The sequence below is a fragment of the Pleurodeles waltl genome, chromosome 4_1 (genome assembly GCF_031143425.1).
Source record: "Pleurodeles waltl isolate 20211129_DDA chromosome 4_1, aPleWal1.hap1.20221129, whole genome shotgun sequence".
Lineage (NCBI taxonomy): Eukaryota > Metazoa > Chordata > Amphibia > Caudata > Salamandridae > Pleurodeles > Pleurodeles waltl.
This window is the reverse complement of record NC_090442.1, coordinates 314,133,194-314,149,168: the sequence shown is the minus strand read 5'-3', so window position 1 is coordinate 314,149,168 and position 15,975 is coordinate 314,133,194. Positions and strand designations below refer to the sequence as shown.

The following is a 15,975-nucleotide window of genomic DNA, read 5'->3' as shown; positions in this document are numbered from 1 at the left end:
TTGCCATAGAACCAGTGTCAATTTTGTGCTATCAGAAAGCTAACAGATAGCACTGTTGTTGAAACATCAAAATAATCATTATAATTAGTGTGTTCTCACATCAAAATAATCATTCTAATTATTGTTTCCTGTATATTCCACAGGTTATGTTCGAGCTTGCTAGAGTCCTTTTTTGACCCTGAAAAAGGGACTTTGTGAAGAGATGCTTTCCTATGATATGATATGCTCCTGGACATAAAGCTGGTGCTTAAAGTCGCAATCATCATGAAAAATATTTGTTTTTTCCACAGCGGAAACATTGTACTTGAAAGCTGCTGTAATATTGAAGTAGCTGTAAAATAGCATAATTATTTAAAACTCAAGATTCAGAATTCTATCTTACGTGATAAAGATTTGACTAAACAGTCTTTTAATTGTGTTTTGTGATTGTGATTGTGATGAGTTTACCACTATTTGGGAAGGCACACATATATGATTATACTGGATCATAATTGTTAGAAATGGGGTCCTTGGTTGACAGTCAGGTTACCCCCTGTTCAAGCAAAGACCCTCACTCTAGTCAGGGTAAAAGAGAATCACCCTCAGCTAACCCCTGCTTACCCCCTTGGTAGCTTGGCAGAGCAGTAGGCTTAACCTCAGAGTGCTAGGCGTAAAGTATTTGTACCAACACACACAGTAACTCAATGAAAACACTACAAAATGACACAACACAGGTTTAGAAAAATAGGAAATATTTATCTAAACAAAACAAGACCAAAACGACAAAAATCCACCATACACAAGTCAAGTTATTAATTAAAAATCAAAAAGAGTCTTTAAGTAGTTTTAAAAACACACTAGCGCTGCTAGAGTGAAAATGTACCTGGTGTGCGTCAAAAATAACCCCGCACGGGCGGGCGTGTGTCGAAAATAACTCCGCACGGCGGTACTCGAGTCAAAAATCCAGCCGCACGATGAGTTGACGATCCAGCCGCGCAGGTTGCGATCTCCCAGCCTCCGTCAGCGATGCTGCGCGTCGTTTCTCCTGCTCCGTGCGTCGATTCTTCGGTCGCGTTTCCTGCGAGCGTCGTTTCTCAGCCGCGGAGCTGGCGGCGCGTCGTTTTTCAGCCGCCGATCGGATTCGCGTCGATCTTTTCCCCGCACGGCGCTCTGTGCGTGGATTTTCTTGTCATTAGGCTGCCAGCTTCTCCTTTCAGGGTCCCAGGACTGGATGGGCACCACAGGGCAGAGTAGGAGTCTCTCCAGAGGCTCCAGGTGCTGGCAGAGAGAAGTCTTTGCTGTCCCTGAGACTTCAAACAACAGGAGGCAAGCTCTAGATCAAGCCCTTGGAGATTTCTTCTCAAGATGGAAGGCACACAAAGTCCAGTCTTTGCCCTCTTACTCTGGCAGAAGCAGCACTGCAGGAAAGCTCCACAAAGCACAGTCACAGGCAGGGCAGCACTTCCTCCTCAGCTAACAGCTCTTCTCCAGGCAGAGGTTCCTCTTGATTCCAGAAGTGTTTCTCAAGTCTGTAGATTTGGGTGCCCTTCTTATACCCATTTTAGTCTTTGAAGTCACCTTTCTTCAAAGGGGACTCACACCTACTTGTGAAATCCTGCCTTGCCCAGGCAAGGCCTCAGACACACACCAGGGGGTTGGAGCCGGCATTGTTAGAGGCAGGCACAGTCCTTTCAGATGAGAGTGACCACTCCACCCCTCCCTCCTAGCAGAGATGGCTAATCCGGAAATGCAGGTTACACCCCAGCTCCCTTTGTGTCACTGTCTGGTGTGTGGTGAAAAACAACCCAACTGTCAACTGACCCAGACAGGGAATCCACAAACAAGGCAGAGTCACAGAATGGTTTAAGCAAGAAAATGCTCACTTTCTAAAAGTGGCATTTTCAAACGCACAATCTTAAAATCAACTTTACTAAAAGATGTATTTTTAAATTGTGAGCTCAGGGACCCCAAACTCCACATGTCCATCTACTCTCTAGGGGAATCTACGCTTTAATCATATTTAAAGGTAGCCCCCATATTATCCTATGAGAGAGACAGTCCTTGCAACAGTGAAAAACGAATTTAGCAGTATTTCACTGTCAGGACATATAAACCACATTACTATATGTCCTACCTTATCCATACACTGCACCCTGCCCTTGGGGCTACCTAGGGCCTACCTTAGGGGTGCCTTACATGTAAGAAAAGGGAAGGTTTAGGCCTGGCAAGTGGGTACACTTGCCAAGTCGAATTTACAGTGTAAAAATACACACACAGACACTGCAGTGGCAGGTCTGAGACATGATTACAGAGCTACTTATGTGGGTGGCACAACCAGTGCTGCAGGCCCACTAGCAGCATTTGATTTACAGGCCCTGGCACCTCTAGTGCACCTTACTAGGGACTTACTAGCAAATCAAATATGCCAATCATGGATAAACCAATCACATACAATTTCACACAGAGAGCATATGCACTTTAGCACTGGTTAGCAGTGGGAAAGTGCTCAGAGTTCAAAAGCCAACAGCGACAGGTCGGAAAAAAATAGGAGGCAGGAGGCAAAAAGACTGGGGATGACCTTGCATAAGCAAAAGTCCAACACGACCCCCTACCAGCCTAAAGCCAGGGGAGAACAATCAATACCTTGATGTACTTCCCTGATTGGGGCGATAGAACAAGGACCCAGGCCCACAACAGCAGGGGCATGTTCCAGTTCTACGCCTTCCTGACTCCAGTTGGATCCCTCTGTCCATACTCTCAGGGCCCACTAAGCTAACCCATGGGGAACCCTTCTCCACATCTACAGACACCATCTGTGCAGCACCTAACTTTACTTTGCTCACAGATGAATTGCAATGGGCAGATAGTACCACCAGGGCCAACACAGTGGTGTTGCCCACTCCACCCCGGGGTGTGACTCTCGTCCCCCCCCCCAGGGGCAACTCTGTCCACCAGGACAGCAAGCCACGGTGGCCCTGGACAACTGTCAGGGATGAGAGCCCGACCTCAGGCCTCTCCAACCACTGTGACTGCAGTGAGTGGGGGGCGGTAGCCCCAGGTGCCTGGCACCCTTTGACCACTCTCTCTTCCACCAGGTCAGGGATGACAACCTGACCCTGGTCCTCCCCTCTGGGGCTCAGTACCCTCCCTGCAGAGGCTGCACCCCCAGAGTCAAAAACTGTCAGGGTGCTTGTAGAAGCAGTCCTGCACAATTCTTCCACCAGTGCAGGGCTGTTAACCTGCAACTGGTCCGCCAACCTGGGGTCTGTACCTTCAGGTTGGACCAGGGCCAGGGGGTGAGGCTTCCCTCCCCCTGCCCTCCCTTCTGGGGTCCTGCACCCCCCAACTAGGAGTGGCCCCCTCAGAGGACAACATGGGATGGGCACTGTTAGCAGTAGCCCCTTCCTCCAGGTCAGGGGGGACACCCTGAACCTGGCCTTCCAATCCAGGGTCTGTACCCTTAGATTGCACTGGGGCCAGGGGTGAGGCTCTTTCTCCCCTGCCCCTACTCTCAGGGTTCTGCACCCCCCCCTCAGGGAGAGTACCCCTTGAAGTCACACCAGGGGGGGTGATTGGGCAAACCGCCCACCCCTTCAGGTCAGGGTTTACCCCCTGCACCTGATCCTCCAGTCCAGGGTCTGTACCCACAGACTGGACCACTGCCTGGCAACCCAGGACTTCCTGGGGGGCATACCTACCCCCCACCAGGTCAGAGTTTACCCTCTGAACCTGGTCATCCAACCCAGGGTCACCACCCTGCGGTTGAACCACTGCCTGGCGCACCAGGACTTCCTTGGGAGCACACTTACCCCCCATCAGGTCAGAGTTTACCCCCTGAACCTGATCATTCAACCCAGAGTCACCACCCTGCAGTTGAACCACTGCCTGGCACACCAGGACTTCCAGGGGGCACACTTACCCCCCTCAAGGGACACACTGTCCCCAAGGGCCACACAAGAGTCTGGCTGGCGCAGGTCTCCTGACCTCTGCCCATCTGACAGAGTCTGGATTCCCCCCAACCCAGAAATGGTCTTACCAAGGTCATTCCTGGGGGGCTCTGCTCTCAGAGCTGACCCTCCAGGTTCTCCACTGGGGTCCGCAACCCCCTCTCAACCCTCTGTCTGGACTTCTGCACCCCCTCACTAGGAGTGGTACTGCCAGACACCAGAACTGGTGGGACGCTGGCTACAGCCGCCCCCCCAAGTTCTCCTGACACTGTGGGGTCTCCCTCAACAGATGGCCCTATGGTACAGGCTAGGCTCCCCTCCTGGTGTTCCCTCATGGAACCCTCCAGGACCTGGGACCGGATCTCGGGCACCTTGGACCTCAGCCCATCCCCATTCCCTCTCCTCAGAGACTGGACATGGGGTCCCTCACCCATCCCACTACACTGGGACCAACCTGGGACACTACAATCCTTCCCTACCTCACCTGGTTGGGAAATACCTAGACCACTCCTCTCAGGAGCACCCCCAAATGTCTCTTCAGACTCTCTGGTACTCACCAAGAGGTCTGTCTCTATTGTAAGCTCCCTGGGGTCAGAGAACTCACACTCCACCTGGTGTTGGCGTAGCTCTGGAAAATAAGGACTAGACATATGCTCTCCAGCAATTACATCACTCAGCCCCTTACATGAATTAACCAAAGTACCCTTCACCCAACCATCCAGTGACTCTGCTTTGAAAAAGCACCCCACATCACCCTCCTGAGACTGGTGAGACAGTACCTGACTGTCCCTGACACTCAACCCACACTCTTCTGGGATGTCTTCACACTCCATAACCAGGACTTCTACCTGGGGGGAACCCCTCTCCCTGTCACTCTCACCTAGAGTCAGTAGAGTGTCCTTCCCACCAGTAGGAATATGACTCCCCATGCCAGTTCCCCAATCCACCTCAGGGACCCTGTGCATCACTGGAGCTACCTCATACCCCTGAACCTCCTTGTGTGTGTTAACTCCCTCCTTCAAGTAGGGCACCACATCTCTGGGCATGTGCATTTCTTCAGCAGCACTAGATATAAAATTGTTGCTGCCACCATTCCAGCTGGATTCAGCCCTCATGACTTCCAGCGGTTTCAATTTAAGCTTGTAAGCATAAATCATCCTTTGTATCTCGAAGTCCCTTTCCCACTTGTCATACTCCCTTTGCATCCTCAACTTTTCTGCCTCCAACTGGCGAACCCTTTCTGCCTGTCTGTCCTGCACATCTTTAGGAGTCAGACCCTTAGACGACACCCTGCTACCCCTCCTGGGGACCCTCCCCCCAGGCGTAACAGGTACCTCCACTACACCACTGTGTATCCTCTGCACTTCCCCACCCACATTCTCCTCCTCTGTGTGCCCTCCAGCCTTCTTGATTGTCACCCCGGCCCTCTGTGCCTTTTGCAGCTCCCCCTCCCTGGTGGAGCTCTTAGTGGGACAGTCAAGATCTTTAAGGAACTGTTTCAATTGAGCAACTGAGTACTCCTTCAGTTTCTCCATTTCAAACACAGCTCCAGCTGTTGCATCTCCAGATTGAGACATGATGGTCACAAGTGCAAAGTTCCAAAGGCAGAAAATAAGTTCCCAATGAAGTAAAAAGAATCAGTCAAGGGATCAGCAAAATCATGGAAGTAGAACAAAAAGGAGTCCTTAAGAGAAAAAGCAAAAGATCACCAAACAAGTAGTATGTGGTCACGTAGTGGTCTGAGATCAAAACAGTAGTGTACACTTAATCACTGTATGTCAAGTACAAATACAAGTCCAAATCCCGACCGCTGATCACCAATGTTAGAAATGGGGTCCTTGGTTGACAGTCAGGTTACCCCCTGTTCAAGCAAAGACCCTCACTCTAGTCAGGGTAAAAGAGAATCACCCTCAGCTAACCCCTGCTTACCCCCTTGGTAGCTTGGCAGAACAGTAGGCTTAACCTCAGAGTGCTAGGCGTAAAGTATTTGTACCAACACACACAGTAACTCAATGAAAACACTACAAAATGACACAACACAGGTTTAGAAAAATAGGAAATATTTATCTAAACAAAACAAGACCAAAACGACAAAAATCCACCATACACAAGTCAAGTTATTAATTAAAAATCAAAAAGAGTCTTTAAGTAGTTTTAAAAACACACTAGCGCTGCTAGAGTGAAAATGTACCTGGTGTGCGTCAAAAATAACCCCGCACGGGCGGGCGTGTGTCGAAAATAACTCCGCACGGCGGTACTCGAGTCAAAAATCCAGCCGCACGATGAGTTGACAATCCAGCCGCGCAGGTTGCGATCTCCCAGCCTCCGTCAGCGATGCTGCGCGTCGTTTCTCCTGCTCCGTGCGTCGATTCTTCGGTCGCGTTTCCTGCGAGCGTCGTTTCTCAGCCGCGGAGCTGGCGGCGCGTCGTTTTTCAACCGCCGATCGGATTCGCGTCGATCTTTTCCCCGCACGGCGCTCTGTGCGTGGATTTTCTTGTCTTTAGGCTGCCAGCTTCTCCTTTCAGGGTCCCAGGACTGGATGGGCACCACAGGGCAGAGTAGGAGTCTCTCCAGAGGCTCCAGGTGCTGGCAGAGAGAAGTCTTTGCTGTCCCTGAGACTTCAAACAACAGGAGGCAAGCTCTAGATCAAGCCCTTGGAGATTTCTTCTCAAGATGGAAGGCACACAAAGTCCAGTCTTTGCCCTCTTACTCTGGCAGAAGCAGCACTGCAGGAAAGCTCCACAAAGCACAGTCACAGGCAGGGCAGCACTTCCTCCTCAGCTAACAGCTCTTCTCCAGGCAGAGGTTCCTCTTGATTCCAGAAGTGTTTCTCAAGTCTGTAGATTTGGGTGCCCTTCTTATACCCATTTTAGTCTTTGAAGTCACCTTTCTTCAAAGGGGACTCACACCTACTTGTGAAATCCTGCCTTGCCCAGGCAAGGCCTCAGACACACACCAGGGGGTTGGAGCCGGCATTGTTAGAGGCAGGCACAGTCCTTTCAGATGAGAGTGACCACTCCACCCCTCCGTCCTAGCAGAGATGGCTAATCCGGAAATGCAGGTTACACCCCAGCTCCCTTTGTGTCACTGTCTGGTGTGTGGTGAAAAACAACCCAACTGTCAACTGACCCAGACAGGGAATCCACAAACAAGGCAGAGTCACAGAATGGTTTAAGCAAGAAAATGCTCACTTTCTAAAAGTGGCATTTTCAAACGCACAATCTTAAAATCAACTTTACTAAAAGATGTATTTTTAAATTGTGAGCTCAGGGACCCCAAACTCCACATGTCCATCTACTCTCTAGGGGAATCTACGCTTTAATCATATTTAAAGGTAGCCCCCATATTATCCTATGAGAGAGACAGTTCTTGCAACAGTGAAAAACGAATTTAGCAGTATTTCACTGTCAGGACATATAAACCACATTACTATATGTCCTACCTTATCCATACACTGCACCCTGCCCTTGGGGCTACCTAGGGCCTACCTTAGGGGTGCCTTACATGTAAGAAAAGGGAAGGTTTAGGCCTGGCAAGTGGGTACACTTGCCAAGTCGAATTTACAGTGTAAAAATACACACACAGACACTGCAGTGGCAGGTCTGAGACATGATTACAGAGCTACTTATGTGGGTGGCACAACCAGTGCTGCAGGCCCACTAGCAGCATTTGATTTATAGGCCCTGGCACCTCTAGTGCACCTTACTAGGGAGTTACTAGTAAATCAAATATGCCAATCATGGATAAACCAATCACATACAATTTCACACAGAGAGCATATGCACTTTAGCACTGGTTAGCAGTGGGAAAGTGCTCAGAGTTCAAAAGCCAACAGCGACCGGTCAGAAAAAAATAGGAGGCAGGAGGCAAAAAGACTGGGGATGACCCTGCATAAGCAAAAGTCCAACAATAATCCTTAGGGCACTTTCAACCATAATGGGGGTTACACTCCCGACTGAACCCATATTTGCCTTGCTGTGGATCCCGTGTGACATTGACGCACCCTGTGACAAACTCCTTTTCTGCTCCATGGCCTTATTGTTGGCTAAGAGGGACATAGCCAGGTACTGGGGCGCTAAAGAGGTGCCCACAATGGCAACTGGGGATGGACTGCTCCATGATGGCTGACAAGTTTTGAGAGACCAAATAATGATGAACACCAAGAGCAACAAAATACAGGAAAGGCTATGGGCAGGTACTGAGTGTCTTTAAATGCAGTCATAAATATTGCCATAGGAACTGACAAATCAGAATAAATTGTGACTGACATATGAAGTCAAAATGTTAAACAGCTGGATACCAGTTCTGAAGTTAGCATTGTGAAAGATCAGACATTGTCTAAGAATAAAACAGACACAGGAAACAAAAGCAATGGAAAGAGGAATAGCATCAGTTGTTACAGATGTGGGAGTATGTTCCACGTGGGTAAATTCAAGTGATTTCCTGCGTGGGACAAAGTATGTGTTAAATGTAAAAAGAAAGGACATTTTGGAAGAATGTGTAACTCAAGGGCATCTCAAAAAGTTTACTGCATCACAGGTGATAATAAAAATGAGTATGATGTTTTTAATTCTGTTTTATGTTTTAATGACTCTAAATGCAAAATGTTTCTTAGATGTACACTAAGGATTATGCATGGTATAGTATCATTGGGAAAACATTATTTGAAAACACATGGAGTAAAAAAAAGTTATTGTCACCTGATATTCAACCGGGTGGATATTGGGGACATAAAATTGATTTACAAGATTATTTTTGGGCTGATGTGGATTTTGAAGGGAGAAGAACAAGAGGGAAAGTACATGTGGCAACTAAAGGTGATTTTATTTTAGGATGGCCTCACCAACAAGAGATGGGCATAAGACTAGATTCCAGTGCTTCCCCACCTGTATATGTGATCAAATCGGATGATAATGAATTTGTTACCAATGTACAGGCGTCATTTTCTGATTTGTTTCAGGATACGTTAGGAAAATACTCTAATTTCAAGCATAAGATCATATTAAATGAGTGAGTTATACCTATTAGGCACGGGGTTAGGAATGTGCCATTAACATATAGGCACAAACTTGAGAGCATGTTGAATGACTTGAGAAAAAAATAATAGAACCTATACAGTCTCCCTTGTGGGTATCACCTATAGTCTTGTCTCTAAAGGGATCTGGTGAACGCTGTTTGTGCATAGATTTGCGTAGCCTTAACAAGGAGATTTGGGTAGATAAACACCCCTTCCTAATATTCATGAGGTTATTTCTACATTATCAGGTGCTACAGTTTTTTCTACTATTGACTTGGCAGGTACATACAATCAAGTAGAATTACACAAAGAATCTAGTCGTCTTACAGCATTTGTGACATCTGAAGGTATATTTCAATACTTACGCATGCCTTTTGGTCTGGCAAGTGCAGCTTCAGTACTTCAACACTTGGTCGCTCCCCCTGCCGCTGCAGCTCCTCCAAGTTCCCGAGTTCCTGTGTTCCTGAGACCCACCTAACTGTAAGTACTCCCCTCCTCCCAGCCCCTCGCCCTGCCCCGCGCCACTCACCTTCTCTCCTGCTCCTGCTTCTTTTCCTCCTCTCTGTCTCTTCCTCCTCGCTCCCCCTCTGCAATCTTCTTCTGTGTTCTTCTGTTCTTCTCTTCTGTTCTTCTGTTCTTCCCTTCTGTTCTTCTGTGTTCTTCCGGTCTTCTGTGTTCTTCTTCTCTGTTCTTCTCGGTGCTTCTGTGTTCTTCTTCTGTGTTCTTCTCTGTTCTTCTCTGTTCTTCTCTGTTCTTCTCTGTTCTTCTGCTCTTCCGATCTTCTGTGCTTCTGTCTTCTGTTCCTCTGTTCTTCTGTTCTTCTGTCTTCTGTTCTTCTGTCTTCTGCTCTTCCAGTCTTCTGTTCTTCTGTCTTCTGTTCTTCTGTCTTCTGTTCTCCTGTCTTCGGCTCTTCTACCTCCTCTGTCTTCTTCCCCCGAGCCTGCCCTCCTGCTCCTTCCTCATCCCCCTCCCTCACTCGCCTCCCCCTCTCTCACCCCTAGCTAACCCGTTCGCTATCTACCTCCCTCACTCCTCCTATCTTCGTATCTCTCCAGCTCCCTATCTCACTATCTAACTCCCCCACTCTCCACCTCCTCCTACCTACCTATCTGTCTATCTATCTATTTCCCTATCTATCGACTTCTCTATCTATTTTCTCTATCTATTTCTCTATCTCTCCCCCCCTCCCGCCACCCCCTCTACTACCTATCTCCCTATCCTCTCACTCTACCTCTCTCCCTCACCCACCTCTACAACCCCCCCTCCCCTATCTTCACAACCCTACTCCTATCTCTCTCCCTAATCTCCAAACCTCCTAACACTCACCCTCCTCCACCCTAAACCCCCTCCCCCAGCTCCTCTCACTCTACCTGTCCCCCCCCCTCCCTCGCGCTTTCCCGCCGCGACCTCCTGCACGCCCCCGCCCCCCAGCTCCCATTCGCCCCCAGCTGACCCCTCCCCCCCCTCCTACCTCTTATGGCGGCCGCTGCGCGACAGTGGTAGCGACCCTTGACCCAAGGGTAGGTCGCTCCCCCTGCCGCTGCAGCTCCTCCAAGTTCCCGAGTTCCTGTGTTCCTGAGACCCACCTAACTGTAAGTACCCCCCTCCTCCCAGCCCCTCGCCCTGCCCCGCGCCACTCACCTTCTCTCCTGCTCCTGCTTCTTTTCCTCCTCTCTGTCTCTTCCTCCTCGCTCCCCCTCTGCAATCTTCTTCTGTGTTCTTCTGTTCTTCTCTTCTGTTCTTCTGTTCTTCCCTTCTGTTCTTCTGTGTTCTTCCGGTCTTCTGTGTTCTTCTTCTCTGTTCTTCTCGGTGCTTCTGTGTTCTTCTTCTCGGTTCTTCTGTGTTCTTCTCTGTTCTTCTCTGTTCTTCTCTGTTCTTCTGCTCTTCCGATCTTCTGTGCTTCTGTCTTCTGTTCCTCTGTTCTTCTGTTCTTCTGTCTTCTGTTCTTCTGTTCTTCTGTCTTCTGCTCTTCCGGTCTTCTGTTCTTCTGTCTTCTGTTCTTCTGTCTTCTGTTCTCCTGTCTTCGGCACTTCTACCTCCTCCGTCTTCTTCCCCCGAGCCTGCCCTCCTGCTCCTTCCTCATCCCCCTCCCTCACTCGCCTCCCCCTCTCTCACCCCTAGCTAACCCGTTCGCTATCTACCTCCCTCACTCCTCCTATCTTCCTATCTCTCTAGCTCCCTATCTCACTATCTAACTCCCCCACTCTCCACCTCCTCCTACCTACCTATCTGTCTATCTATCTATTTCCCTATCTATCGACTTCTCTATCTATTTTCTCTATCTATTTCTCTATCTCTCCCCCCCTCCCGCCACCCCCTCTACTACCTATCTCCCTATCCTCTCACTCTACCTCTCTCCCTCACCCACCTCTACAACCCCCCCTCCCCTATCTTCACAACCCTACTCCTATCTCTCTCCCTAATCTCCAAACCTCCTAACACTCACCCTCCTCCACCCTAAACCCCCTCCCCCAGCTCCTCTCACTCTACCTGTCCCCCCCCCTCCCTCGCGCTTTCCCGCCGCGACCTCCTGCACGCCCCCGCCCCCCAGCTCCCATTCGCCCCCAGCTGACCCCTCCCCCCCCTCCTACCTCTTATGGCGGCCGCTGCGCGACAGTGGTAGCGACCCTTGACCCAAGGGTAGGTCGCTCCCCCTGCCGCTGCAGCTCCTCCAAGTTCCCGAGTTCCTGTGTTCCTGAGACCCACCTAACTGTAAGTACCCCCCTCCTCCCAGCCCCTCGCCCTGCCCCGCGCCACTCACCTTCTCTCCTGCTCCTGCTTCTTTTCCTCCTCTCTGTCTCTTCCTCCTCACTCCCCCTCTGCAATCTTCTTCTGTGTTCTTCTGTTCTTCTCTTCTGTTCTTCTGTTCTTCCCTTCTGTTCTTCTGTGTTCTTCCGGTCTTCTGTGTTCTTCTTCTCTGTTCTTCTCGGTGCTTCTGTGTTCTTCTTCTCGGTTCTTCTGTGTTCTTCTCTGTTCTTCTCTGTTCTTCTGCTCTTCCGATCTTCTGTGCTTCTGTCTTCTGTTCCTCTGTTCTTCTGTTCTTCTGTCTTCTGTTCTTCTGTTCTTCTGTCTTCTGCTCTTCCGGTCTTCTGTTCTTCTGTCTTCTGTTCTTCTGTCTTCTGTTCTCCTGTCTTCGGCTCTTCTACCTCCTCCGTCTTCTTCCCCCGAGCCTGCCCTCCTGCTCCTTCCTCATCCCCCTCCCTCACTCGCCTCCCCCTCTCTCACCCCTAGCTAACCCGTTCGCTGTCTACCTCCCTCACTCCTCCTATCTTCCTATCTCTCTAGCTCCCTATCTCACTATCTAACTCCCCCACTCTCCACCTCCTCCTACCTACCTATCTGTCTATCTATCTATTTCCCTATCTATCGACTTCTCTATCTATTTTCTCTATCTATTTCTCTATCTCTCCCCCCCTCCCGCTACCCCCTCTACTACCTATCTCCCTATCCTCTCACTCTACCTCTCTCCCTCACCCACCTCTACAACCCCCCCTCCCCTATCTTCACAACCCTACTCCTATCTCTCTCCCTAATCTCCAAACCTCCTAACACTCACCCTCCTCCACCCTAAACCCCCTCCCCCAGCTCCTCTCACTCTACCTGTCCCCCCCCTCCCTCGCGCTTTCCCGCCGCGACCTCCTGCACGCCCCCGCCCCCCAGCTCCCATTCGCCCCCAGCTGACCCCTCCCCCCCCTCCTACCTCTTATGGCGGCCGCTGCGCGACAGTGGTAGCGACCCTTGACCCAAGGGTAGGTCGCTCCCCCTGCCGCTGCAGCTCCTCCAAGTTCCCGAGTTCCTGTGTTCCTGAGACCCACCTAACTGTAAGTACCCCCCTCCTCCCAGCCCCTCGCCCTGCCCCGCGCCACTCACCTTCTCTCCTGCTCCTGCTTCTTTTCCTCCTCTCTGTCTCTTCCTCCTCGCTCCCCCTCTGCAATCTTCTTCTGTGTTCTTCTGTTCTTCTCTTCTGTTCTTCTGTTCTTCCCTTCTGTTCTTCTGTGTTCTTCCGGTCTTCTGTGTTCTTCTTCTCTGTTCTTCTCGGTGCTTCTGTGTTCTTCTTCTCGGTTCTTCTGTGTTCTTCTCTGTTCTTCTCTGTTCTTCTCTGTTCTTCTGCTCTTCCGATCTTCTGTGCTTCTGTCTTCTGTTCCTCTGTTCTTCTGTTCTTCTGTCTTCTGTTCTTCTGTTCTTCTGTCTTCTGCTCTTCCGGTCTTCTGTTCTTCTGTCTTCTGTTCTTCTGTCTTCTGTTCTCCTGTCTTCGGCTCTTCTACCTCCTCCGTCTTCTTCCCCCGAGCCTGCCCTCCTGCTCCTTCCTCATCCCCCTCCCTCACTCGCCTCCCCCTCTCTCACCCCTAGCTAACCCGTTCGCTATCTACCTCCCTCACTCCTCCTATTTTCCTATCTCTCTAGCTCCCTATCTCACTATCTAACTCCCCCACTCTCCACCTCCTCCTACCTACCTATCTGTCTATCTATCTATTTCCCTATCTATCGACTTCTCTATCTATTTTCTCTATCTATTTCTCTGTCTCTCCCCCCCTCCCGCCACCCCCTCTACTACCTATCTCCCTATCCTCTCACTCTACCTCTCTCCCTCACCCACCTCTACAACCCCCCCTCCCCTATCTTCACAACCCTACTCCTATCTCTCTCCCTAATCTCCAAACCTCCTAACACTCACCCTCCTCCACCCTAAACCCCCTCCCCCAGCTCCTCTCACTCTACCTGTCCCCCCCCTCCCTCGCGCTTTCCCGCCGCGACCTCCTGCACGCCCCGCCCCCCAGCTCCCCCAAACCCCGCTGATCCGCTACGACCCCACCACCCTCCACGCCCTCAACCCAGGGCGCTCCAAAACCTGCTTCCTAGCTCACCCCAAACACACCCATGGACCCTTCGCCTGCAACTCCTGCAAACGCATCTTCCACCACGCAACTACCACGACCACAAGCCCACGCGCCATCAACCACCTCAAGTGCATCCTGATCAACGCTCGTTCCGTCCACAAGCACGCCGTTGAACTTTGGGACCTCCTGGACTCCACAGCCCCGGACGTCGCCTTCATCACGGAGACATGGATGAACGCCTCCTCTGCTCCAGACATCGCTACCCGCCATCCCCGAAGGCTACAAGATCTCCAGAAAAGACCGCACCAACCAAGTAGGAGGAGGTGTCGCCATCATCTTCAAAGACTCCATCAGCGTCACCACCTCCACCGAAGACCCCCCCCTCGCCGCTGAACACCTGCATTTTCAGATTCGCACCGACCCAAGGACCACCCTCAGAGGATCCCTCGTCTACCGTCCTCCCGGACCTCGCGCCTCTTTCAGCGACGCCATCGCCGACTTCATCTCCCCGCACGCCCTCGCCTCACCGGACTACATCCTCCTAGGCGACCTCAACTTCCATCTGGAACAAAACAACGACCCCAACACCACCACCCTGCTCGACAACCTCGCCAACCTCGGCCTCAAACAACTGGTGAACACCGCCACCCACATCGCCGGACACACGCTCGACCCTATCTTCTCTGCCAGCAAACACGTCTTCTTCAGCCACACCTCTGCCCTACACTGGACCGACCACAGCTGCGTCCACTTCACATTCCGACGCGAGACCTCCCACCTCCGCACTCAACCCATCCCTCATCGACAGTGGAACAAGATCCCTGAAGAGCAACTCTTCTCCGCTCTCGCCGCCAACCAACCCACCCTCACCACCGACCCCAACGACCCAGCTCTCAACCTCACAAACTGGATCTCCAACTGCGCTGACAACCTTGCTCCCCTCAAACGCACGCATCGACAGACCAACACCAAAAAACCTCTCTGGTTCTCTGACACCCTCAAAGAATCAAAGAAAACTTGTCGTGCCCTTGAGAAGGCCTGGCGCAAGGACCACACCGCTGACAACATGACCGCCCTCAAGAACGCTACACGCGAACACCACCACCTGATCCGCACTGCCAAAAGGAACTTTTTCACCGACAGACTAGACAAAAACAGCCACAACAGCAGAGAACTCTTCAGCATCGTCAAAGAGTTCTCCAACCCCAGCGCCAGCGCCAACGCCGTCACGCCCTCACAGGATTTGTGCGAATCCCTCGCCACTTTCTTCCATCGCAAGATCAGCGACCTCCACGACAGCTTCGGACACCAGACCCAACCATACACCACTGAACCCGCTTCCCCGGACATCACCCTCAACAACTGGACCCACATCAACACGGAAGAAACCAAATCCATCATGAACTCTATCCACTCCGGCGCCCCTTCGGACCCCTGCCCGCACTTCATCTTTAACAAAGCCGACGACATCATCGCCCCGCACCTCCAGACCGTCATCAACTCTTCTTTTTCTTCTGCTACCTTCCCCGAATGCTGGAAGCACGCTGAAGTCAACGCCCTACTAAAGAAACCTACGGCTGACCCAAGCGACCTGAAAAACTTCCGCCCCATCTCTCTTCTACCTTTCCCAGCCAAGGTAATAGAAAAGACCGTCAACAAACAGCTGACCACCTTCCTGGAAGACAACAACCTGCTCGACCCTTCACAAACCGGATTCCGAACCAACCACAGCACGGAAACCGCCCTCATCTCAGTCACAGACGACATCAGAACCCTGATGGACAACGGTGAAACAGTCGCCCTCATTCTCCTCGACCTCTCGGCTGCCTTTGACACCGTCTGTCACCGCACCCTAATCACCCGCCTACGCTCCACCGGGATCCAAGGCCAGGCCCTGGACTGGATCGCCTCCTTCCTCGCTAACCGCTCCCAAAGAGTTTACCTCCCTCCGTTTCGCTCAGAACCCACCAAGATCATCTGCGGCGTACCTCAAGGCTCATCGCTCAGCCCGACACTCTTCAATGTCTACATGAGCCCCCTCGCCGACATCGTACGCAAGCACGACATCATCATCACCTCCTACGCCGACGACACCCAACTTGTACTCTCCCTCACCAAGGACCCCGCCAGCGCCAAGACCAACCTACAAGAGGGTATGAAGGACGTCGCAGATTGGATGAGGCTCAGCCGCCTA

The 15,975-nt window shown here is 51.2% G+C and overlaps 1 protein-coding gene across 4 annotated transcripts in view; it reads left to right on the top strand.

The window, feature by feature from the left end:
* Positions 1–8,496, top strand: part of RMND1 (required for meiotic nuclear division 1 homolog) — a 221,251-nt gene extending 212,755 nt beyond the window's left edge. For all 4 annotated transcript variants that reach the window (XM_069228413.1, XM_069228415.1, XM_069228417.1 and 1 more), the window contains one exon: positions 144–8,496. In XM_069228413.1, the coding sequence (XP_069084514.1) occupies positions 144–176 (33 nt within the window). In that variant the 3' untranslated portion in view covers positions 177–8,496. The remainder of the gene's footprint in view (positions 1–143) is intronic.
* The last annotated feature ends 7,479 nt before the right edge of the window (positions 8,497–15,975 follow it).